We start from the raw sequence: 26,867 nt of genomic DNA, 5'->3' as shown, positions 1-26,867 counted from the left end.
CCCTACACAGACGTCATCACTACACATGTTCACTACACAGGCGTCATCACTACACATGTTCCCTACACAGGCGTCATCACTACACACATGTTCCCTACACAGGCGTCATCACTACACATGTTCACTACACAGGCATCATCACTACACATGTTCCCTACACAGGCGTCATCACTACACATGTTCCCTACACAGGCGTCATCACTACACATGTTCCCTACACAGGCGTCATCACTACACATGTTCCCTACACAGGCGTCATCACTACACATGTACACTACACAGGCGTCATCACTACACATGTTCACTACACAGGCGTCATTACTACACATGTTCCCTACACAGGTGTCATAACTACACATGTTCCCTACACAGGCGTCATCACTACACATGTTCACTACACAGGCGTCATCACTACACATGTTCCCTACACCGGCGTCATCACTACACACATGTTCCCTACACAGGCGTCATCACTACACATATTCACTACACAGGCGTCATCACTACACATGTTCCCTACACAGGTGTCATAACTACACATGTTCACTACACCGGCGTCATCACTACACATGTACACTACACAGGCGTCATCACTACACATGTTCACTACACAGGCGTCATTACTACACATGTTCCCTACACCGGCGTCATCACTACACATGTTCCCTACACAGGCGTCATTACTACACATGTTCCCTACACCGGCGTCATTACTACACATGTTCCCTACACACATATTCCCTACACAGGCGTCATTACTACACATGTTCCCTACACAGGCGTCATCACTATGCACGTTCCCTACACCGGTGTCATAACTACACATGTTCCCTACACAGGCGTCATCACTACACATGTTCCCTACACAGGCGTCATCACTACACACATTCCCTACACAGGCGTCATTACTACACATATTCCCTACACAGGCGTCATAACTACACATGTTCCCTACACCAAGCAATGCACTCTAGAACGTTCCCTACACAGGCGTCATCACTCTGGAATGTGTGTGTGTGTGCGTGTGTGTGTGTGTGTGTACCTGAGTGAGCAGCAGGGATCGTGTGGATGACTTTACTGCTGAGGAGGTTCCACACACTGAGATCTCCTGTCGTCCCTCCAGACAACACAGTGTTTCCATCCCAGCAGAAGCACCTACAGGAGCAACACACGTTACACAACTCCTCGACCCGAGACACGGAGACTTTTTGTGGCGTGTGTGTATTTGAATATACGTGTGTGTATTTGGGACACAGCTCTAGTGTGTGTTGTGGTCACCTCTGCTCCTGCTCGGCGTGTACAGTAGCGATGAGCATTCCAGTCTGCACATCCGTCACCGCCAAACACGAGTCCTCGCCCACACTCAAGATATGCCTGCTGTCTGAACACACACACAACACAGTGTGAAACCACACAAGACACAAACACACTCACACACACACACACACACCTGGACTGAAGGCCAGCTGGTGGATCCTCCCAGTATGGCAGCTGAGCTGGTTGAGAGGCACAGGACTGGTCATGTCCCACACAGTGAGTGTTCCCTCTTTAGTGCCCGTCGCCATCAGTGTTCCCGCAGGGCTGAGGTCTAGACAGTTGACCTGCACAACACACACATTACATAAACCTGTGCTGTTTTGTACTATCAATAGTTCACACTAACGATTCCTATAGGAATAACTTTAAATTAGGGAAGATGTCATCTACTATATCGGTATCGGCCGATAAGAAAATTTGCCCGATATATTGAAGCCGATAAATAGTGTGTTATTTCCTTCAGCTGAGGCGCTTCAGATGTTCAACATGAGGGTTTGAGTCGCTTGAAATATGATTGGAATCAATTCAAAGAAGGAAAATACAGTAAAGTGCTGTGGTCATATCGGCTACGTAAAACGATCATGAGAACATTATAATTGTGTGTTTGAGACTTGGATTTTAATGGTGAGACTTGTGTTTGTAATCAGGCTCTCAGAAATTATATAAAAACTTGATTTAGATTTATGGGCCAATATATCAGTTATCGGCTTTCAGATATAAAGTATTATCGGTTATCGGCTTTCGGATATAAATATTTATCGGTTATCGGCTTTCAAATATAAAGTATTATCGGTTATCAGCTTCAGAATATAAAGAATTATCGGTTATCGGCTTTCAAATATAAAGAATTATCGGTTATCGGCTTTCAAAAATAAACAATTATCGGTTATCGGCTTTCAGATATAAAGTATTATCGGTTATCGGCTTTCAGATATAAATAATTATCGGTTACCAGCTTTCAGATATAAAGAATTATCGGCCTTCAAATATAAAGAATTATCGATTATCGGCTTCAGCTTTCAAATATAACGAATTATCGGTTATTGGCTTTCAAATATAAAGAATTATTGGTTATCGGCTTCGGCTTTCAAATACAACGAATTATCGGTTATCGGCTTTCAAATATAAAGAATTATCGGTTATCGGCTTTCAAATATAAAGAATTATCGGTTATCGGCTTTCAAATATAAAGAATTATCGGTTATCGGCTTTCAAATATAAAGAATTATCGGTTATCGGCTTTCAGATATAAAGTATTATCGGTTATCGGCTTTCAAATATAAAGAATTATCGGTTATCGGCTTTCAAATATAAAGAATTATCGGTTATCGGCTTTCAAATATAAAGAATTATCGGTTATCGGCTTTCAAATATAAAGAATTATCGGTTATCGGCTTTCAAATATAAAGAATTATCGGTTATCGGCTTTCAAATATAAAGAATTATCGGTTATCGGCTTTCAGATATAAATCATATCAGCAATACATTTGTTACAGTATTTACTAATCTTTGTTAATGTTAGCTAATGTAAACATGCTAGTTCACAGTAACTAATGTTAACAAACTTAGATTAATAAAAGCTGAAGTATTGTTCATTCTTAGCTCATGTTAACTAATGAGACTCTCTATCTAATCGCTGCTGTTAGTTATTCTGAAAGCGAGTTGTTCAAGAGCTGAGTGTGTATTGCAGTGTTTAACACTCGTCAGCACAAACCCCGGCCTCGTGCTCAAACTCAGCGAGCGGATCGAACCCGGTGCGCTTGTTCCTGGACACGTCGGCCGCTACACACTTCCAGATCTGGGGGACAGAGAACCAGGACCGTCAACAAGTTATTATGAAAACATGAGCAGGAATAATGTTACTAACGTGATATGATGCATTACATCTTTTCATAAATAATTGTAACCAAAGTTAAAATGCATTATAATTAGTGCTGGGCAACGATTAAATCACATCCAAAATAAAGTTTGTGTTTACATAATATATGTGTGTATAATTATTTTGTATATATATGACCCTGGACCACAAAACCAGTCATGTCATATTTGTGGCAAGAGCAAACATTTTTTTAATGTCAAAAATCATCAGGATATTGAGTAAAGCTCATGTTCCATCAAGATATTTTGTAAATTTCCAACCATTAATATATAAAACATGTAATTTTGTGAGTGAATGCAGCAAAATCATGAACATAAATGCTGTAAAGATGATTTTCTCAATGTTTCGATGTTTTTTGCACCCTCAGATTCCAGATAGCCGTATTTTAGCCAAATATTGTCCTATCCTCACAAACCACACATCAAAGGGAAGCGTATTTATCCAGCTTTCAGATGATGTGTAAATCTCAATTTCATAAAATTGACCCATGTGACTCGTTTTATAGTCCAGGGTCACATATATGCATGTATATGTTTAATAAATATCTGCATATATATTTATACATATTATATATTATATAACACATTTTTCTTAAATATATATACATGCATTTGTATTATAATTATAATTATACAAAATTAAAATATATTGCAGATTTGTTAGCATCTGTTATCTCCGTTCTTCTTCTTCTTCTTCTGCGTTGAGTTTATGGCAGAACCGCTAGCGGGAGAATGATGAGATTTGGTGCACAAACAGAGGACAGTCTGAACACGAACCACACCAAACTTGGAGTCTCTAACTCCTCTCTAGCGCCACCAACTGTCCGAAGTTGCACTTACGTTTGTGCTAATAACTTTTAAACCGGAATGGCTGCAAACAAGTGTTGCTCAGATCACCTTCCGGCTATGCTGGCAAAAACTAATTAAAAGCTTTTTGATATTGATATTTGATATTTTTGATAGACTAAACTGTTTCCGAATAATGTGCAAACGGATTCGGCGGTCAGGAGATGTATAAAAAATGGCTATTTTTGCTTATAAATGCGGAACGGTTTGCCCAAAAATCATAAAACTCTCTTTTTGATTCAGTGCAGATTACTGAGTCGAACAATACCCAACTTTCCCATATCGGCCATTTGCTGTCGGCCATCTTGAATATTGCCGTAAAATGCTGTATTTTATGAATGCATTCGCATATTTTTACGAAACTTGCTATGTGTCGTTGGCATCATGAGCTGAATACTCGAAAAGTAGAGACAACAAAATGTGCAATCAAAATTTAAAAAATGTAAATTCTCATAGCTTTTGATTAGTTTAACCTATTTTAATAAAACTGGTCTTGATTGATTCCTCGAGTCACACAGAGAACAAGGACACCCATCATGGCACCAGCAACTGCTCAAAAGACATGAGCAATTCAATCACATTATATTCATATATCTCCATCTGAAATAATCTACACGTCTTTAATAACTCATTGTTGCGGTTGCTCTGAAGCTCATAACTCGTGCCTTTTTGTGTTCGGCTCTGAAACTGGTTGTTTGTCATGTGTTCTAATGCATTATACTTTCTAAAAGCATGTATTACATTATAATGATTTAGGGATGCACGATATATCGGCCACATTATCGGTATCGGCCGATATATGATCATTTTGAACGTTATCGTTTTCAGCCCAACAAGAACATTTAGCCGATATCTAAAATCCGATAAATAATGTATTATTTCCTTCAGCTGAGGCACTTTAGATGCGCACTGTTCAACATGATGCTTTTAAATTGCTTGAAATACGATTGAAATCACTTTAAAAAAGGAAAATCCAGTTAAAGTGCAAAAGTCTGTCATATCGGCTACACGACATTAAAACATTAATCATAATTGTGTTTGTATCTTGACTCTTAATGAGGAGACTTTTTTTATAATCAGATTCTCAAAAATTGTCTAAAAATGTGGATTGAGATTTATCGGCCAAAATATCGGTTATCGGCTTTCAGATATAAAGAATTATCGGTTATCGGTATCGGCCAAAATTGTCATATCAGGCTCTCAAAAATTGTCTAAAAATGTGGATTTAGATTTATCGGCCAAAATATCGGTTATCAGCTTTCAGATATAAAGAATTATCGGTATTGGCCAAAATTGTCATTTCAGGCTCTCAAAATTTTTTCTAAAAATCTGGATTTAGATTTATCGGCCAACATATCGGCTATCAGGTTTTAAATAAAAAAGAATTATCGGTTATCAGTATCGGGCAAAATTGTCATATCAGCCTCTCAAAAATTGTCTAAAAATGTGGATTTAGATTTATCGGCCAAAATATCGGTGATCGGCTTTCAGATATAAAGAATTATCGGTATCGGCCAAAATTGTCATATCAGGCTCTCAAAAATTGTCTAAAAATGTGGATTTAGATTTATCGGCCAAAATATCGGTTATTGGCTTTCAGATATAAAGAATTATCGGTTATCGGTATCGGCCAAAATTGTCATATCAGGCTCTCAAAAATTGTCTAAAAATGTGGATTTAGATTTATCGGCCAATATATCGGTTATCGGCCTTCAAATATAAAGAATTATCGGTTATCAGTATCGGCCAAAATTGTCATGTCAGCCTCTCAAAAATTGTCTAAAAATGTGGATTTAGATTTATCGGCCAAAATATCGGTTATTGGCTTTCAGATATAAAGAATTATCGGTTATCGGTATCGGCCAAAATTGTCATATCAGGCTCTCAAAAATTGTCTAAAAATGTGGATTTAGATTTATCAGCAAAAATATCGGTATTGGCTATCAAATATACAGAATTATCGGTTATCGGTATTGGCCAAAATTGTCTTATCAGTGCATCCCCATAATGATTTATAACTGTGGATACAATTATTCATAAGACCACAAAAATGCATTATATGGTGCTTCACAAGGCATAATCAATGCATTAAAAATACTTTTATAATGCATTATATAAGGTTTAAGTAAAGTGTTACCGAATAAGCAACTGAATTTTTTCTGAAGATGTTCCTGAAATTTACATTTATTCATTTAGAAGTCACTTTATAAACATTTAGTACAATGTAAACAGGTTTAGTCATCCTTAAATGTTACGCAAGAAAGCAAAACTAAATGCGAAGACCTTCACAGTCGAGTCCCAGGATGCCGTGTAAAGTTTGTCGTCCCTCCAGCAAATATCACTAACTGCATCATCATGACCCATCAGAGTCTCCTGCCTTCTTCCATACGCTATCGAGTAAAAATAGCTGGAGCACAAAACAAGAGGAAAAACATGAGAAATGTGTTAAACTGACTTAAGAACTACAGGGATATGCTTGTGGTGACTGTATAATCTTACACATTATTGTCCCAGGACGAGCACACGACGATCTCGTCATCAGGCAGCATCAGGCAGGAGGACAGCGCCTAAGGCACATTTCAAGAGTGTGTTGTAGTTAGAGCTCTTCAGCGTGTGTGTAATGTGGCCTCCAAAACACATTCGCCACACTTCAATGTAAAAGTATTCTCATAAAGGTTATGAATCCAAATAGTTTTTGAGGCCAGGGCATCTGCGCTAAAGAGCTTACCATGTTGGAGAAGGACACGCTTCTCTGCAGGCCGTTCTCTTTGGAGAACATCTTTAGTGTGGAGTCTACATGAGGATAAAATATGGGTTATTCATGGTAGATATATTAGCAATGTGCTAATTTATTGCTAATACCCGTTAACAATGTGCAAAGTCATGCTAGAAACATGCTAATATGCTGAAACATGCTAACAACGTGCTAATTAATTCTCACAACGCTGAAATCATGTTAACAATATGCTACATCATGCCCCAAATGTGTTAATCCATACTAGCAATGTTAGCAATATGCCAATTAATCGCTAAAACACATTAACAATGTGCAAAGTCATGCTAGAATCGATAACAATGCGTTAAATCATGTTAATAACATGCTAACGATGTGCTAAAACGTGTCAAAATGCTGAAACATGCTAATAATGTGCTAATTAATGCTCAGAACGCTGAAATCATGTTAGCAATATGCTACATCATGCTACAAATGTGTTAATCCATACTAGCAATATGTTAGCAATATGCTAATTCGCCACTAAAACACGTTAACAATGTGCAAAGTCATGCTAGAATCGATAACAATGCGTTAAATCATGTTAATAACATGCTAACGATGTGCTAAAACATGTTAAAATGCTAAAACATGCTAACAATGTGCTAATTAATGCTCAAAACGCTGAAATCATGTTAGCAATATGCTACATCATGCTACAAATGTGTTAATCCATACTAGTAATATGTTAGCAATATGCTAATTCGTCGCTAAAATGCGTTAACAATGTGCAAAGTCATACTAGAATCGATAACAATGTGCTAAATCATTTTAAAAACATGCTAACGATGTGCTAATTTATGCAAGCATCATGCTAAAACATGCAAGCAATGTGCTAATTTGTGCTGGAAGCATGTTAACAATGATTTAATCATGCTAGCAATGTGCTATATGATGTTAAAACATGCTAACAATGTGCTAATTTATTCTATAAACATGAGCAACGTGTTAGCATTGTGCTAACATTATATTGCAGTTCCTTTCGCTGATTAACGGAGGGGTTCCTGACCTTGAGAAGTGGAGAAGATGGCATCTCCACCGAGGGTCACGGCGATGCCCGTCACGGCCCTGCGGAAGCACAACACCAGCGTCAGAAGCAGCTCTCGCTAACCAGCGCGCACAACTGCACACACAGATACTCACTCCTTGTGTATTTTGTGGCGCGACTGCAATACGAGTTTGTTCATGTTGCTCCAGGCCATCTTCCTGCTCTCCTCAGTCAGGTCCTCAAACGAGTCCATGCTAGGAGACACTGTATTTCAGATTAAAATAGAGCGAAGGCCTTTAAAATAAACGTTTTACGTGAGAATAGTGCCAGGAGGCGTATGTCACAGTGTGCAACTCCCTATAAATACACAGAGAGGCTTTTGGATTCGATAGTTGATGTTTTTTTTAGGCATAATTTATTACTTTTATTAGGTTTTGCATTAAGATTTACATTTAGAAATTGTTCGAAACTACTGTTGGTCAAGGTTTAGATATTTTTCTGTTAGATAAGGTTTTGCATTATGATTAGGATTACAATCTAACATTGCAATTTTGTTAGAAATTGAAATTGAAATACCTGGCGAGAGCTCGCAGCTGCTGAGACTGACGGTCGCCGACAGGCTGTGGAAGCGAGGAGTGATCCTCTGAGGATGAGGAGTGACGAAGAGCTGGCGGGGCGTCTGGCCAAACTCCAGGATTTGAGTTAGCATGGCTATTTTCTGATCCGGGTCCTCAATACTGCAGAAACACACACACACACTGACAAAATGTACACTGACAAATATAAAACACAAAGAAAAATCAAAACGCTATTTAACCCTTGTGCATCAGACAGAGTTACACTAAGGTCCAAAGTGGACTAAAATCTGTCAAAAAACTCTTTAAAACAGACTTAAAGGAGTAGTTCACTTTTCAAAAAACTTGTGCTGATAATTTCCTCACCCCCATGTCATCCAAGATGTCCATGTCTTTCTTTCCTCAGGTTTTTGATGAAAACATTCCAGGATTTTCTCCATATAATGGACTTCAATGGGGTCCAAACGGTTCAAGATCCAAAAGAAAGTTTCAGTGCAAACTGTTCAAAGGGCTTTAAACGATTCCAGACGATGAATAAGGGTCTTGTCAAGCGAAACGATCACTCATTTAATAAATAAATAACAAAGTTTAAGTTTTATAAGCTCAAATGCTGTGATGCGCGTTCGTGACTCTCCTGTTAGAGTCAATTCGTTTGTTTTGTTCGTTGAATGAACCAAATGACTCGGAAAAAGATTTGTTCATTTTGATTCGAACAGGAGAGTCACGAACGCGCATCACAGAACAGAGCAAGGCGACCATTTGAGCTTATAAAACTTAAACTTTGTTATTTATTTATTAAATGAGCGATCGTTTCGCTTGATAAGACCCTTATTCATCGTCTGGAATCGTTTAAAGCCCTTTGAACAGTTTGCACTGAAACTTTCTTTTGGACCTTGAACCGTTTGGACCCCATTGAAGTCCATTATATGGAGAAAATCCTGGAATGTTTTCATCAAAAACCTTAATTTCTTTTCGACTGAAGAAAGAAAGACATGGACATCTTGGATGACGTAAATTATCAGCTAAAGTTGTTTCAAAAGTGATCTACTCCTTTAAGCTTAAAGAAGGATTATTGCTGGTTAAAAAGTGAAACCAAAAAAAGTTATAGAGGTTTACGTTTATGAAAATGATTAATTTGATTATTTTACATAAAATATATGTTTTATGAAACATGCTGAACTCTAAAAGTACTAAAAAAATAAACAAATAAAAGAAATCGTGCTTCAAATTTGAGGTTGATTTCTCAAAAAAATAGATCTCAGTGAGACTTTGTTTATTGGGACGTAGATCTGGGATTTCCAGCAGACTTTTTCCTCTCTCAAATATTACAAGCACACACACACACACACACAATTATAGCTGCATAATTTATCCAAGTGGCTCTATAATATGCCGAAGCAGAAAATAAAGCGAGCATTTGCTTTACAGGCCAAACCTGAGAAAGATTGCAAGTCTTGCCAACAGAATAAAAGCCCCAGAAGAAAAACCCTTGAGACGAAGGCCTTCAATGGGGGCATTTCTGTCCAAAAGAGTGAAACTATTTTGTGTTTCTAGTGCAAATTAGATTTTTTAAAGGAAATGGCAGCGAAATAGTAAAAACACACACCTGTGCCAAAATACATGCAGATGGCTTTAACACAGGCAAAATAATCAACAACAGAAAACTGAAAGACACAAATGTCCATAAAGGGTTAATTAGAGAGACTGAGGATACCTGTCGCAGTCGACTCCTCCCTCATATGTTAACGGGTGGAACACTGTAATATAGCAGACATAAAATAATATCAGTAACATACTAATCCTTCATATATCATAACATTCGTGTTATTTTACCGTTATGGCTGGCCACGGCCTCGCTGCCCTTCTGCTTATATCCGAAGATCAGATCGATCCACTCGTGCAGGTGCTCCGACACACACGGACTCTCCAGAGCCAGGCGCTGCTTCTGCAAGAAGTCGTCCGGATCTGGACAAACAACGTATTGCAAAGCGTTAGAGCGGAATAAAGTTAAAGTTATAACCATTAACATGAAAATATTTGTCGGGACAAACGTTTATGTTGGATCGCCAAAGCCTTGTTTGAACGTTAATAAGCTTCCCAGCATGTTTAATCGTGTTACTAGCAAGTCGTATCATGTTGTTAGCACGTCTTAGCATTATTTAGCATTTTGCTAACATGTATATAACATGTTTTTACACACTTCTAGCATTAATTAAGATTTTACTAACTTGTCTTATCAATTGCTAACACAAATTAGCATGATTAAGCATGTTGACAGTGTTTTATCAGATTGCTAGCATAATATAACATAATTTAACACATTGCTAGCATTACTTAGCACATTGCTAGTATGATTTAACTTGGTGGCCTTGTTTGAACGTTAATAAGCTTCCTAGCATGTTTGATCGTGTTACTAGCAAGTTGTATCATGTTGTTAGCACGTCTTAGCATTATTTAGCATTTTGCTAACATGTTTTTACACACTCTAGCATTAATTAACATTTTACTAACATGCCTTATCAATCGCTAACATAAATTAGCATGTACTTGCATGTTTAAACATTACTACCATAAGCATGTTGACATTGTTTTATCAGATTGCTAGCATAATATAACATAATTTAACACATTGGTAGCATTACTTCCCAGATAGCAAACTGACATTGAATCAACGTGGAAATATGACATCGAAACAACGTTGATCTGACATTGTTTTGCTCATCGAATTAACGTTGAACCAACGTCAGACGCGTCATTCTTTCAAAACTAACGGAAAATCAACTTGAAATCAACGCGTTGTTTCAACGTTATGAAAGCAAACTAATTTTCGATTTCATTTAGCTTTGAAGAATGCCGCGTCTGACGTTGGTTCAACGTTAATTCGATGAGCAAAATCAACGTTGTTTCAATGTCATGAGAGACGTCGTTTCCACGTTGATTCAATGTCAGTTTGCTGTCTGGGTTAGCACATTGCTAGTGTGATTTAACTCGATGGTAACGTTTTAACAACTTGCTAACAGGATTTAACATTACACTAACATGTCCTCCCAATTGCTAACATGTTTTAGCATGTTGCTAAAATGAATGAGCACATCAATAGCATGATTTAACACATTGCTAACACGATTAAACATGTTGCTAACATGTTTTAACTTGAATTTGCACATTAACAGATTGCTAACATGAATTAACATCACACTATCATGTCTTACCAATTGCTTACAAGTTGCTAACTTGTTTTAGCACGTTGCTAAAATGAATGAGCACATCGATAGCATGATTAACACATTGCTAACACGATTTAACATGTTGCTAACATGTTTTAACTTGAATTTGCACATTAACAGATTGCTAACAGGATTTAACATTACACTAACATGTCCTCCCAATTGCTAACATGTTTTAGCATGTTGCTAAAATGAATGAGCACATCGATAGCATGATTAACGCATTGCTAACACGATTTAACATGTTGCTAACATGTTTTAACTTGAATTTGCACATTAACAGATTGCTAACATGATTTAACATCACACTAACATGTCTTCCCAATTGCTTACATGTTGCTAATATGTTTTAGCATGTTGCTAAAATGAATGAGCACATTGATAGCCTAATTTAACACATTGCTAACACGATTTAACTTGTTGCTAACATGTTTTAACTTGAATTTGCACATTAACAGATTGCTAACATGAATTAACATCACACTATCACGTCTTACCAATTGCTGACATGTTGCTAACATGAATGAGCACATTGATAGCATGTTTAAACACGTTACTAGCATGATTTAAAATTTCGCTAACATAATTTAACGTGGTGTCAACATGTCCTAAGCTAGTAGCTAGCTATTGTATAAAAGTTTTGGCGCCTTCAAAGGAAGTCTATGGGATTTTCCGTAGTTTTGATAATCTGTTTAGTGAAAACCGTAAGACTGCATACAATTAAATAGCGAATTTTCCCCATATCTTGAAATTTTCAGCTATTAAGAGTGACTGATAAAAGCTAATATTCTGTAGATAGAACATTTTCCCAATCAAAGGGACCATAGCTTTAAAGAAATACCGGGTTCAGTCACTAGAGGGCGTGTTTTACATGCAATCACATCAAGCTGATTGGCTCTGCCATCGAGAAGGCGGAACTAGCGACTAACTTACGGTAACGAGCGCAAACGTACAACGGCTACAGAAGAGATGTGTTGTGTATCGGCGGTCTTGTCTTAAGGAAAGAGAGAAATCCCGACAGTGTTCCTGAAGGACACGTCACATGAGATAAAACGATGGATTATTGCGTCCCGGCGGCCACTGTCGTTTTCGAATCACGATGTCAAACGGATTGAACATCGGGACAGAAGAGCGCATGTGCACCTGAAGCCCACGGAGGAAGATCAACACTCTCCACTCGTCCTCCTCCCTGCCTCCGGCCCAGATCCAGACCCAGAAGATTCCTCAGAAAACTGCTGTCACTTCCATAAAACTCGGGAATCAGCTGCACACACACACACACACACACACACACACAAACACATCAAATATACTATTGCAAGACCAAAAATTAAACATTATCTGTATGTCAATAATCAACATTATTAAAAAGTTTTTAATAAAGTTTTTTTTTCAGTTTAAAAGTTTTTATCATCACATAACTAACTCAAAACAAACTTATTTTTAAAAACGAACACTTGAAATTACATCAACGTGACAGAAACTACAGTAAATGACAGAAACGATCTTTGGAAAAAGGTTATGTGAAGTGTAATTTAATTGTTTAGTTGGTCTCGCGTCCCATTGAATAACATGGGGAGGTGGGGTTTATGAGCTATACTAGGACCGGCCACTGGGGGGCGATCGAGACGTTTCGGCTTCTTTTTGGAGGGCTTGTGCGGCACGCTTGCTTAAAACTCACGTTTGATCACCAAAATTACACATTTAAACGTTTTTTTTTCCTTGAAAAACGCCTTAAAATATTAATGTAACTCGACACCCTCGCCTCATTTAGTACGCGCGGGTCTATGAATATGCAAATGAGCCCGCCTTCACTCACTCGCTCAGCTTTTTTTCGTCACGCCTTAAAATATCATGAATGTAACTCGACACCCTCGCCTCATTTAGTATTCGCGGGGGTTCTATGAATATGCAAATGAGCCCCGCCTCCACTCACTCACTCAGAGATCCACTGGTTGGCGATCACACGTTGATCTGATTGGTTACAAGGTGGTTTGTGATGTCAGAAACACCAGTGGTGCAGTCCACTTATCAACACACACGGTGTGTGTTAAAGCGGATTAAACACAGCGTTAATACAGATATTGTAAAATGAAAATCCAAGACTTTCAAGAATGGTTTTCAAGGACTAAAATCAGAGATCTTATCAAACAATATCTTGATTATCTTTCACAATCTAAAAAATTTAATAAAATAAATGAATAAAACAAAATGGTACAAATAAAGTGCAGCACATGGAATGACTGTGGAAACTTCAACCATTAAAAAATGTACTCGCTCTCCTTATTAAATGTTTTGCTCTCATGTATATATGACTGACATGCAGAATAAAAGCTGTCTCATATATTTGGATATTTATGAGCGATATCACTTTCATAGCCACGCGAAATCCCTCTAGATCTATATTAGACACACTGCAGTGTTCATTTTCAAAAGAAACAGTAATTTCTTTTCATAAATATGTCTGTTTTCAAGGGTTGTCCAGGATTTATGTCAAAAAATCTAATTCAAGCACTCTGTTAAAAACACCACATGGACGTATAAACAATATTAAAGCTGATTTTAACCACAGGGGGACTTATACTTATACAAGTATTGCAATATAAAAATCAGTATTACGATATGCTCAATAAAACACTCACCTCTTTGAAATCAGTGCCTCCCTCTAAACAGTTCTTCCACGTCTCTCCAACACTGCAGGACAGGTGCACATCATCATCATCATCATCATAAAGACATGTTCATTTACTGTACAGCTGAACTAATATATTATATAGACTCAATACATGTACAATGAGATATTTCAAGCCTTTATTGGTTATAATTGTGATGATTATGGCTTCAGCTTATGAAAACCTTTTTCACAATATTTTAATGTTGAATTTGGGGTTTTCATATCTGTAAGCCGTAATCATCACAATTATAAGTAATAAGGCTTGAAATATCTCACTTTGCATGTAATGAGTCTCTATAATATATTAGTTTCAGCTTTTAAGTTGAATTACTGAAATAAATGAACTTTTGCACGATATTCTAATTTTTCGAGTTTCACATGTGTGTGTGTGTGTGTGTGTGACCCTGGATCACAAAACCGGTCGCGAGTCGCACGGGTATATTTGAGGCAGTACACTATATGGGCAGTGTTGGGTAAGTTACTCTAAAAAAGTAATTAATTACTAGTTACTAATGACCTCTTCAACAATGTAATTAGATTACTGTACTAATTACTCTCTCTAAAAAGTATTTAATTACTTTTATTTTACTTTCAAAATCCCATATCAATCTCAACCAGCTGAATAATACAAGGATAGACTTGAATCTGTTTTAATTCTTTCAAATAAATACTATAAAATTGCATGAATTATCCTTAAACTGACCAAGGTGGAGAAGGTTACATTATAAAAACATACTTTTTAGCATCAGACAATACATTTTGATGTTAAACCCACTATTGTTTTATGTCTGATCTCATGATATTTCACACTTTTTTCATACATATTTTACAATAATTCATATGAATTTGTACGAGTGCGGTCGTAATATTTAGACGCCTCATAAAATGCACACGAATCGCTGTGAGATCGGATTGATCTATTTACCTCAATTACATCAGAAGTAACTGTAATTAAATTACTGATAAATGAAGAGTAATCCCTTATTTTACATTTTCAAGGGAAAAGTAATTAAATTACAGTAACTAATTACTTAGTAATTAGTTACACCCAACACTGTATATGGGTCAAAATTATGCCAAAAAAATCATTCGGATATTAATTAAAGATAGAGATATATAGAAAATTCCTACCATAAATATATATAAAAATGTATTTTTGTGAGTGGATGCAGCAAAATCACGAACATAACAGCACAACCTTAAAGATGATTTCCTCCATGTGTTGTTTTGCCCCCTCAGATGTTCTAATGGTCGTATTTCAGACAAATATTGTCCTATCCTCACAAACCACATCAATGGCCCTTATCTATCCAGCTTTCACATGATGTGATCTCAATTTCAAAGACGTACCCTTGAGAGTGTGTGTGTGCTCATACCTGTTGAACATGCGGTCGGCGTGATCGAAGCGGCCGTTCTGCAGGCACAGCATGTGTTCTGGAGCTGCAGGGGACAAACATGAGTGTGTGTGTGTGTTTGGTTCTGCATCAGGAATTTAAATGGTTAATTCAGGCCTTTCTGCTCCTTCGGTTCGCTTCCACAAGATGATGTTGACGAGTCACAGCAGATACGCCAGAAAACTCACACTCACTAAAGGAGTAGTTCACTTTTCAAAAAACTTTAGCTGATAATTTCCTCGCCCCCGTGTCATCCAAGATGTCCTTTCTTCAGTCGAAAAGAAATTAAGGTTTTTGATGAAAACATTCCAGGATTTTCTCCATATAATGGACTTCAATTGGGACCAAATGGTTCAAGATCCAAAAGAAACTTTCAGTACAAACTGCAAACTTGTTCAAAGGGCTTTAAATGATTCCAAGGGTCTTATCAAGCGAAACGATCGCTCATTTAATAAATAAATAACAAAGTTTAAGTTTTATAAGCTCAAATGCTCGCCTTGTTCTGTTCTGTAACGCACTCCTGTTCGAACTCGTTCATCAAAATGAACAAATCTTTTTCCGAATCAATTCGTTAGTTTCTTTCACCGAATGACTCGGAAAAAGATTTGTTCATTTTGATGAGCGAGTTCGAACAGGAGTGCGTTACAGAACAGAGCAAGGCGAGCGTTTGAGCTTATAAAACTTAAACTTTGTTATTTATTTATTAAATGAGCGATCGTTTCGCTTGATAAGACCCTTATTCATCGTCTGGAATCGTTTAAAGCCCTTTGAACAAGTTTGTACTGAAACTGTCTTTTGGACCTTGAACCGTTTGGACCCCATTGAAGTCCATTATATGGAGAAAATCCTGGAATGTTTTCATCAAAAACCTTAATTTCTTTTCGACTGAAGAAAGAAAGACATGGACATCTTGGATGACACGGGGGCGAGTAAATTATCAGTAAAAGTTTTTTCGAAAGTGAACTACTCCTTTAAAAGACGTCCATTTGTTGCATGAACACTATAAACGTCCTGCTAGTGAACTGAACGAATGAAGCAAACTCTTAAACAAGCTTTAAACAACGTGTGCGGTTTATATATATTCCACAACTGTACAGTGGGTTCAAATAATCAAAACTTTAATTCTACTTTAATTTCCCAACTATGTCAAACACACACTCTTACCCGAGACACACACACACACTTACCCACTCTGACGAGGTAGAAAAGCACATATCCAGGTGATGAATAATGACTGCCGTACATGAAACGAGGCTCAGGCATGTCTCTGTAGCGTTCCTGTAACACACACACACACACACATGATACACACACTCTTGTCATGTGATGATGATGAGCTGCATCTGAGGGGGTTTCTCACCAGTAATCTCTCCAGTCTCTCGGGGTTCAACGCTCCGATTGGTTTACTGAGATCTCGAAATGAAGCAGGATTCAGCAAATCTGAAATAAACATACCAGTATTAGAGAGAGTGTGTGTGTGTGTGTGTGTGTGTGTGTGTGTGTGTGTCACTGACCCAGCTGAGCGCTGCTGTAGTCGCTGACGGTCCAGGGGAACACCGGGTACTGCGAGAGGTCGTTGACGCTGCGGTCCGCCAGGTTGTTGAGGTGGAGCAGGTACTGATAGTTGGAGATGTGTCCTCTCTGCCACTGTAGCATGAAGCTCTCCGCCGTGTGCTCCGCTACGTGGTTCTCTGACACACACACACACACACACACACACACATAAACGGAGTTGCAAGTGGGGATTTTATTTTTAGTTATTACCAAGCAAAAGATTCACACAGATATTTTATTATCATGCTAAAATGTGTAAAATTGACACGACCTATACGGCTAAAAATAACTGTTGTTATTAAATGTTAAATAACTTTTGAACCAATCCGTATGCTTTAAAAAGTCCCATAAAGAGGAGATTCGCGGCTTTTCTGTGATATCGGGTTAATCGCGTTTGGACATTCAGAAGCTCCGTAGTGAATGTGATTGCGTCATCAAGTTTTAATCAGCATTGATTCGTCAAAGAAACCCGTGCGTTTTTTTTCCTCTGAGCCAATCATAAATGACTGTTAACGCTTAGTCCCACCCCATCCCCAGATTGGTTAAAACTATCATCTACCCAACCAATAAATATAGTTCTTGGTCTTTCGCACGACCAATTAGCATCTTTCTTTGGAAATTTGAACTGAGATAAAGTCAAATGTATGTTTGTGTGTGTATTTATATATATAAAGTTCATTCTTCTACTACAATGTTTCTATTTATGTTACTTCCTTAACTTTTTTGGACACATCTAAATTGTCAGTATGAAAAACACTGTTTTCACTGAAAATCGCCTATAATAATGTTGTAATAAATGCACATGTAGTCAAAATTACATCTGGAAATGTAAAATATCCAAGTACAGCTTTCTAAAGGAAAAAATCCAAACTTCAGGAGGATTTGTTTGAGTTGAGTAAAAAAAAAAATCACTACAAATATGCTGCCATTTTTCTTAAATCTGGTAAATTCATCCATTCTAACACAACTTAAATGTAAAATTGGATTATTTAAATGAGATAGATTGAAACTTCAAGTTCTCCTGTTAAAATGATATATGGCACTTGATGCTGACTTCTATAATGGGTTAGAAAAACTAAGAAAGGAACAAGCGGTGCAGGTGCTCAAAAATGGTCTAGGTCTTTAAGGGTTTTAAGAGTGAGCAAAAACACAGTTTTTGTGTCTGTCCCTTTAAATGCAAATGAGCTGCTGCTCCTGGTGTGTTTGTGTGTACGTGTGTGTGTGTGTGTCTTCTAGACATTTATTAGCAAATTCTGTCATGAAAATCTATAAATCATGTTCCGGGGGCGGAGTTTATGTAAATGTTAGGGTTTGTGATGTCACTAACATGTGAAGACGCTTCTTGGAGTCCTTAAAGCTAGAGTGCTAATAGTAGTCAATGAATAGAGAAGAGAATGTATTTTAACATAAAAATCCTACACACTTTATATTCAGAGGATTACTTTCACTAGAGCGAATCTCTCTCGCTTTAGCTTCATTTTCAGAAGTAAGTGCATTAATACAAAAAGTTTGCATTAAAACTGTGTTTACTGGTCTGGTTCCACAGAGAGGGCTAAGATTAAACCAGGATTAGACCTTCGGTCAATTAGGACATTTATTTATTCTATTCATTTCAGTGAAAGGAATGTATTATATTTTAGTTTGATAATGTTTTTTTTTAGAGCCAGACCGATATATCGGCAGGCCGATATTATCGGCCGATATTAGGCATTTTCGAAACTATCGATATCGGCAGTTATAATGGCCGATAAATGAATATTTAAAAATAAAATAAAATGGATGATTATATTTTAGTTTGATAATGTTTTTTTAGAGCCAAACCGATATATCTGGAGGCCGATATTATCGGCCGATATTAGGCATTTTCGAAACTATCGATATCGGCAGTTATAATGGCCGATAAATGAATATTTAAAAATAAAATAAAATGGATGATTATATTTGAATTTGATAATGTTTTTTTAGAGCCAGACCGATATATCGGCCGATATTAGGCATTTTCTAAACTATCGGTATCAGCAGTTATAATGGCCGATAAATGAATATATAAAAATAAAATAAAATGGATGATTATATTTTAGTTTGATAATGTTTTTTTTTAGAGCCAGACCGATATATCGGCTGGCCGATATATCGGCAGGCCGATATTATCGGCCGATATTAGGCATTTTCGAAACTATCGATATCGGCAGTTATAATGGCCGATAAATGAATATTTAAAAATAAAATAAAATGGATGATTATATTTTAATTTGATAATGTTTTTTTTAGAGCCAGACCGATATATCGGCCGATATTAGGCATTTTCAAAACTATCGGTATCGGCAGTTATAATGGCCGATAAATGAATATTTAAAAATAAAATAAAATGGATGATTATATTTTAGTTTGATAATGTTTTTTTAGAGCCAGACCGATATATCTGGAGGCCGATATTACCGGCCGATATTAGGCATTTTCGAAACTATCGATATCGGCAGTTATAATGGCTGATAAATGAATATTTAAAAATAAAATAAAATGGATGATTATATTTTAGTTTGATAATGTTTTTTTTAGAGCCAGACCGATATATCGGCCGATATTAGGCATTTTCAAAACTATCGGTATCGGCAGTTATAATGGCCGATAAATGAATATTTAAAAATAAAATAAAACAGATGAAACATGCTTGAACCATGTCATGAGTGTTGGAGTTTTGTAGTTTGTCCACCAGAGGGCACTCAGTCATCAGTCTATTCTGTTGTGACAATAAAAGAAACAAGTTTCTTTATAAAATGCATTATCATATTATTTTAGTTAAAACTCATAAATAACTACAAATAACTAACGTTAGGGAAATTTGTACATTTTTTGTTGCGCGTTTTGGGAAAAAAAAAAAATATCGGCCGATATATCGGAATATCGGATTTTAAAACCCAAAAATATTTGTATCGTATCGGCCTTCAAAATCCTTTATCGGTCGAGCTCTAGTTTTTTTAATTTAATATTTTGTATTTTTACGGGATCTTATGGTCCTACATTATATTTACGCTGTATTTATAATCCATTTATTCATGTTTTAAGCGTAGACATGAAAATTTAATTTCCAACTTAAACTGTGGTAATAAAGGATTCACAGAAATACAGTCCAGTTGACAAACACACACACACACACACACACACACACACACACACACACACACACACACACAGATAAAGCCTACCAAGAATAGTTGCAATGTGGTAGTAAAGCTCATCTCTCTCTTTAGTGCTGTAGAACTTCAGGTATATATCCGAGCGCAGATCATCCTCTGTGCAAAACACCTCAAGTCCCTGAACACACACACACACACGCACAGTAAATAACAGACACACAACTGAAGAACGGATGGCAGAATGAAGGACATCCCTCACCAAAGGCCTCAGTCCGTGTCTCCGTTTGTAGATGCGTCTCACACTGTGTAACTCGATCTGAACCACTGGATCCTGTCTCACACACACACACACACACACACACAAGAACCGCAGAGAAGGAACTGTAAAGATTTAACCGTCTTAAATATTTGCTAAATATGAATTATAGTCTACTTCTAAAGGCAATCTGTGTGTTCGAGGATAGCAGTGCTGTATTGTCTCCTGTGTCCACAAGAGGGCGCAGTGAGCAAATATAAACCAAATCAAGCGTCGCATCTTTTATTGATAATCAAGTGCATTAACATGTGAAACAAGTGTTCTCAAATAAAATCTCATTTTCTTAATGTGCATGCAAGGAAAATGAGGTTATAAACCTGTGTTGGTGTATCAGTAACCTGAGAAAACACACTTCAACACACTGATGAACTACATGAACACACACCAGCGAACTGCCCTTCCCATCACTCACCGGATAGCCGTTCAGCGGCTGGAAGTAAAGATTGCGATCGCTGATGCAAACGTGTCCGGCGTTCGTCACCAAAGGAGAAACCGTTTCCGCCACACACTCCATGTGCGGGTGTTCGGCCACGTCCTGAAAACTGCAGACATTTCATGAGTCGAGATGCGAGATATATCACCCATCATATCGGTATCGGCCGATATATGTTTATTTCTAATGTTATCGGTATCTGCCCATACATGTTTATTTTTAATGTTCTCGGTATTGGTATTGGTCGATTTATGTTTATTTTTAATCTTATTGGTATGGCCCGATACATGTTGAGTTCTAATGTTATCGGCATTGCCCGATATATGTTTATTTCTAATATTATCGTATGGGCGATATATGTTTATTTCTAATATTATCGTATGGGCGATATATGTTTACTTTTAATGTTATCGGTATCGGCCGATATATGTTTATTTCGAATGTTATCGTATCGTCCAATATATTCCGATATATGTTCATTTTTAATGTTATCGGTATCGTCCGATATATTCCGATATATGTTCATTTTTAATGTTATCGGTATCGCCTGATATATGTTCATTTTTAATGTTATAGTATCGGCCGATATATGTTTATTTTTAATGTTATCGGTATCGGCGGATATATGTTTATTTCTAATGTTATCGGTATCGCCCGATATATGTTTATTTTTAATGTTATTGGTATCGCCCGATATATTCTGATATATGTTCATTTCTAATGTTATCAGTATCTGCAGATCTGATCTAATCTATCAGATATATTGAAGCCGATAAATAGTGTATTATTTCCTTCAGCTGAGACGCTTCAGATGCGCACTGTTCAACATGAGGGTTTTGAGTTGCTTGATTGGAATCACTTCAAAGTGCTGAGGTCATATCGACTACATAGAATCATAATGAGAACATCATAATTGTGTGTTTGGGACGTGGATTTTAATGGTGAGACTTTTGCTTTTGTAATCAGGCTCTCAAAAATGATATAAAAATTTTCATTTAGATTTATCGGCCGATATATCGGTTTTAAAATATAAAGAATTATCGGTTATCGGCCAAAACGTTAATATTGGTGCATCTCTACAAGCGTTATATTCACAACTGCAAACAACCCGAAAACTGTATCCTGTTGATATTGTAAATACATTCACTATTATTTCTACTCTGAGATCATCAACAACTGGAGGAATGAATATTCTCACCTGTTCTTATCAAAACACGTTCTTGCCAACCGGGACTGCAATATAGCAGCAATCTTCAGCAGAAACACACACAGATCACACACAGATCCTCAAAAAATGAAGCAAATAAGTATCTACGGAAATGTATTTGATTGTACTGACCATTGCCGTCTGATCGCCCAGTTTTTCCAGACGCGACGCTCTGTGCAACTGTAAAAACAGCAGAGTTATTAAAACTTTACTGTATGAGGATAGACATGAAATTGAAAATCAATTAAAATTAAAACGGCTGTAATTCAAGAATGCTTTGGAATTAGAACAAAGACACTCAGTAGATTATTGCTGAGTGATTTATATATACGTATATATATATATATATATATATATATATATATATATATATATATATATATAAAATGAATGTATTACTAAATTATTTTTACTCTAAAGTTACCATATAATCAAAGCCTTATGTCTAACCAAGCTAACCAATCAAGTTAATATCACAAAATTTGAAGTTCCTATGAGCTTGTGTTTAGGCGCAGTACCACACATATCCACCGGGGAGGGACACATTACATTGAATTTTGTTTTATACACCTTCCTGAAACAAATGAACAAACTTCTGTCCACATATCACTTCTATGAATATATAGTCGCTTATTATGAAACCTTTAGACTCAGACCTTTCCGACGATATGCGTTTTGTCAAGATTAGAAAAAGGTTTTGATTATAAAGTAGTTCAAATAAATGTTGTAATATGAAACCTGGCGACGCCCACTAGGGGAGGAGCCAGATAAAATAATTTAGAGTACCATTTCCATGGTAACACAATGTCCAATTTCAAAATGGTTTAGAATTTTGAGTTTGTAAGATTTTGAATGATACCTAATTTATGATGATTGTTAAAATATGTGATACAAAAAACAGCAATAAAAAGGGCAGATGAAAGTAAAAATCACAAATCTCAAGAGAAAGAGAAAGAAAAAGGCAAACCTGTAACAACATCTGAACAACATCCTCCGTTTTTCTGTTCGCCTCCAACTGGAACACGACCTTTCTTTCTCCCTGACGAGCAACGATTAATCCAACAATACATCAGTGTAAAGATATTATTCCCTGCAGTTTATGACATGTGCCAAAACTGAAAACACACTCGTTTCTTACACACTTACACACAAAAAATGAACTCACCCTTTTGTATTTATACGGAGCAACCGCATTTTCTTCTTTAATTAGATAAATCTGACAAAAAAAAGGGTTGAATATTGAAACTTTTGCAGATATTAAACGACGAAGTGAAAGTGAGACTCACTCACCTGCTTGGTTTCTATAAGAATGCAGGCAGGTTCACTTCTGCAAACACGGATTAAAAGGAAAGAAAGAATATGATGAAAGTCACAACAAAACTCACAACACCAACAGGAAAGATCTCAGTATTACTCTATAAACGGGTTGTGTGCCGACTCCTCCAGCGCCGCGATCCCGTCGCAGTCTTTCAGGGGAATCTGCAGGAAAGACATTTATTATTAAATCATAACAGCGAAACGTGGTGATGATATCGATATTCACCTTTAGAATAGGCTCCTTCACATCATCGGGTTCAAAGATCACCGATTTAGAGCAGATCTTTAATGAGCCGCTGGATCGTCTGTGTTGAAACAAACAGATTTAAACGAAACTATCGTGTTGAATATCACAGTTACCAGTTAGTTTTAATAGTAGGAGAAAACAAATGTTTTGTCACTGAATCATTCATTCAAGAGATTTGTTCAAAAACACTGATTCAAACAGTAATGAAACGAGTGAAGTCTTTATGAGTGAGTCATTGAATCATTCATTCAAGAGATTTGTTCAAAAACACTGATTCAAACAGTAATGAAACGAGTTAAATCTTTATGTCCTCTTAAGGTGAATGCACCGCATTCTTGTTTTTATGTTACCCTGGCAACTTATTTGTGTCTGTGTATTTTGCTGTAATTTATATATATATATATATATATATATTTGTATGTATTGCTTTAATGTTTAATAAAAAAAAAATCTTTATGAGTGAGTCATTGAATCATTCTTTCAAGAGATTTGTTCAAAAACGATGATTCAAACAGTAATGAAATGTCCTAAATCTTTATGAGCGAGTCATTGAATAATTCATACATGAGATTCGTTCAAAAACACTGATTCATCCAGTAATGAAATGAGTGAAGTCTTTATGAGTGAGTCATTGAATCATTCATTCAAGAGATTCATTCAAAAACGCTGATTCAAACAGTAATGAAACGAGTGAAGTCTTTATGAGTGAGTCATTGAATCATTCATTCACGAGATTCGTTCAAGATCGCTGATTCATCCAGTAATGTAACGAGTGAGTCATTGAATCATTCGTTCAAAAGATTCATTCAAAAACGCTGATTCATCCAGTAATGAAAGGAGTGAAGTCTTTATAAGTGAGTCATTTAATCATTTAGTCACGAGATTCGTTCAAAAACGCTGATTCATCCTGTACTGAAACGAGTGAAGTTTTATGAGTGAGTCATTGAATCATTCATTCACGAGATTCGTTCAAAAACGCTGATTCATCCAGTAATGAAACGAGTGAAGTCTTTATGAGTGAGTCATTGAATCATTCATTCACGAGTTTTGTTCAAAATCGCTGATTCATCCAGTAATGAAAGGAGTGAAGTCTTTATGAGTGAGTCATTGAATCATTCATTCACGAGATTCGTTCAAGATCGCTGATTCATCCAGTAATGTAACGAGTGAGTCATTGAATCATTCGTTCAAAAGATTCATTCAAAAACGCTGATTCATCCAGTAATGAAAGGAGTGAAGTCTTTATAAGTGAGTCATTTAATCATTTAGTCACGAGATTCGTTCAAAAACGCTGATTCATCCTGTACTGAAACGAGTGAAGTTTTATGAGTGAGTCATTGAATCATTCATTCACGAGATTCGTTCAAAAACGCTGATTCATCCAGTAATGAAACGAGTGAAGTCTTTATGAGTGAGTCATTGAATCATTCATTCACGAGTTTTGTTCAAAATCGCTGATTCATCCAGTAATGAAAGGAGTGAAGTCTTTATGAGTGAGTCATTGAATCATTCATTCACGAGATTCGTTCAAGATCGCTGATTCATCCAGTAATGTAACGAGTGAGTCATTGAATCATTCGTTCAAAAGATTCATTCAAAATCGCTGATTCATCCAGTAATGAAAGGAGTGAAGTCTTTATAAGTGAGTCATTGAATCATTTAGTCACGAGATTCGTTCAAAAACGCTGATTCATCCTGTACTGAAACGAGTGAAGTTTTATGAGTGAGTAATTGAATCATTCATTCACGAGATTCGTTCAAAAACGCTGATTCATCCAGTAATGAAACGAGTGAAGTCTTTATGAGTGAGTCATTGAATCATTCATTCAAGAGATTCATTCAAAAACGCTGATTCAAACAGTAATGAAACGAGTGAAGTCTTTATGAGTGAGTCATTGAATCATTCATTCAAGAGATTCGCTCAAAAACACTGATTCATCCAGTAGAAACGAGTTAAGTCCCTAATCGGCAGGACATTTAATTCCTGAAGAACAGTAAATCAATCAATAATCAATCAAGAAACAAGACAACAAGTCGATTGCTGTTTTACAGCCATCATGTTTCAGTGTCATATTCTGCACGTTTCTCTTATAAATGATTGGGTCGTGTTCTCAGCGAGTGATCTCACCTGTTCGCCTCTGGACTGCTGTTGCTCAGATTATAAGCAGTGTGTTGTTCAAAATAATGTTCCTCCAGATCCAGCAACAACAGCGAGAATCTGCACAGAAAGTGTTTGACAAGAGAGGAAGGACAGTTCAACACAGTCTTTCTTTTTCTGGTAATAACTCCATAGATTTGCCATTGTTTTTATGCCAAATATTTTTATTTGTACATCAGTTATGCTGTTCGCAATGCTTTGGGGGATCGTAGTTTTTTCCCTCACTGAAGCCGAAATTACAGTCTTGTGCTTTTGCTTTTTTGTCCGATTTTCAAAAATATAATGCTTTAAATCAAAGTTTTTAATGTTATGATTCAGAAAATTCCCAGCCTTGAGCACTATCAACTATTTAATAATAAACACTGCAAATGTAACGTGAAAAAAAGTCCATTTTGATTTCATAGAGACTTTAATGAAAGCAGTTATAGACACTAGCCTGACGAAAAGTAAACAAATGAATAATTACTGAGACAGGTCATGTGACATCGACAGACTTCAACAGGTGACGTTCATATTTTTCAAAACTGCTTTTCTCTAAAAAAAAATTGAGTTCACCACTAAATTAAGGTTAAAACAAAGATGTTTCTACTCAGCTAACATCTAGTAAACACACAACGAGTCTTAACTTTAGAAGTGAACCAACAAACTGGACACCTCTCTTTCTCTCTCTCTCTCTCTCTCTCTCTCTCTCTCTTTTAGAAAGTGTTAATAAAGGACCAAAATGAAGTATTCGCCTCAAGAAACGCATAGCTATGCTGGGATCATGGGTGCTGCGTGTTTCGACCGTTTGCTGGCCTGTTTATGAGGCGAGTGACCCGCGAGCTCG

General features: G+C 36.7%; 1 protein-coding gene across 1 annotated transcript in view; it reads right to left on the bottom strand.

The window, feature by feature from the left end:
• nsmaf (neutral sphingomyelinase (N-SMase) activation associated factor) overlaps positions 1-26,867 on the bottom strand; it is a 29,508-nt gene that overhangs the window by 1,689 nt on the left and 952 nt on the right. Inside the window, exons 3-31 of the mRNA XM_039673140.2 lie at positions 26,012-26,101; positions 23,863-23,941; positions 23,734-23,798; positions 23,610-23,646; positions 23,485-23,535; positions 23,287-23,358; positions 22,452-22,499; positions 22,311-22,363; positions 21,092-21,221; positions 20,623-20,694; positions 20,433-20,541; positions 17,187-17,363; positions 17,033-17,112; positions 16,860-16,950; positions 15,655-15,718; positions 14,247-14,298; positions 12,748-12,868; positions 10,211-10,342; positions 10,092-10,134; positions 8,379-8,539; positions 7,958-8,066; positions 7,824-7,882; positions 6,770-6,834; positions 6,541-6,608; positions 6,325-6,448; positions 3,032-3,115; positions 1,451-1,601; positions 1,279-1,381; positions 1,043-1,155 (exon numbers count right to left, since the gene is read on the bottom strand). Coding sequence (XP_039529074.2) covers positions 1,043-1,155; positions 1,279-1,381; positions 1,451-1,601; positions 3,032-3,115; positions 6,325-6,448; positions 6,541-6,608; positions 6,770-6,834; positions 7,824-7,882; positions 7,958-8,066; positions 8,379-8,539; positions 10,092-10,134; positions 10,211-10,342; positions 12,748-12,868; positions 14,247-14,298; positions 15,655-15,718; positions 16,860-16,950; positions 17,033-17,112; positions 17,187-17,363; positions 20,433-20,541; positions 20,623-20,694; positions 21,092-21,221; positions 22,311-22,363; positions 22,452-22,499; positions 23,287-23,358; positions 23,485-23,535; positions 23,610-23,646; positions 23,734-23,798; positions 23,863-23,941; positions 26,012-26,101 — 2,603 coding nt within the window. The remainder of the gene's footprint in view (positions 1-1,042; positions 1,156-1,278; positions 1,382-1,450; positions 1,602-3,031; positions 3,116-6,324; positions 6,449-6,540; positions 6,609-6,769; positions 6,835-7,823; positions 7,883-7,957; positions 8,067-8,378; positions 8,540-10,091; positions 10,135-10,210; positions 10,343-12,747; positions 12,869-14,246; positions 14,299-15,654; positions 15,719-16,859; positions 16,951-17,032; positions 17,113-17,186; positions 17,364-20,432; positions 20,542-20,622; positions 20,695-21,091; positions 21,222-22,310; positions 22,364-22,451; positions 22,500-23,286; positions 23,359-23,484; positions 23,536-23,609; positions 23,647-23,733; positions 23,799-23,862; positions 23,942-26,011; positions 26,102-26,867) is intronic.

Source organism: Pimephales promelas, chromosome 1, assembly GCF_988280905.1.
Source record: "Pimephales promelas chromosome 1, fPimPro1.hap1.1, whole genome shotgun sequence".
Lineage (NCBI taxonomy): Eukaryota > Metazoa > Chordata > Actinopteri > Cypriniformes > Leuciscidae > Pimephales > Pimephales promelas.
Note: the sequence above shows the minus strand (reverse complement) of the source record. Positions and strands in the feature narration are given on the sequence as shown.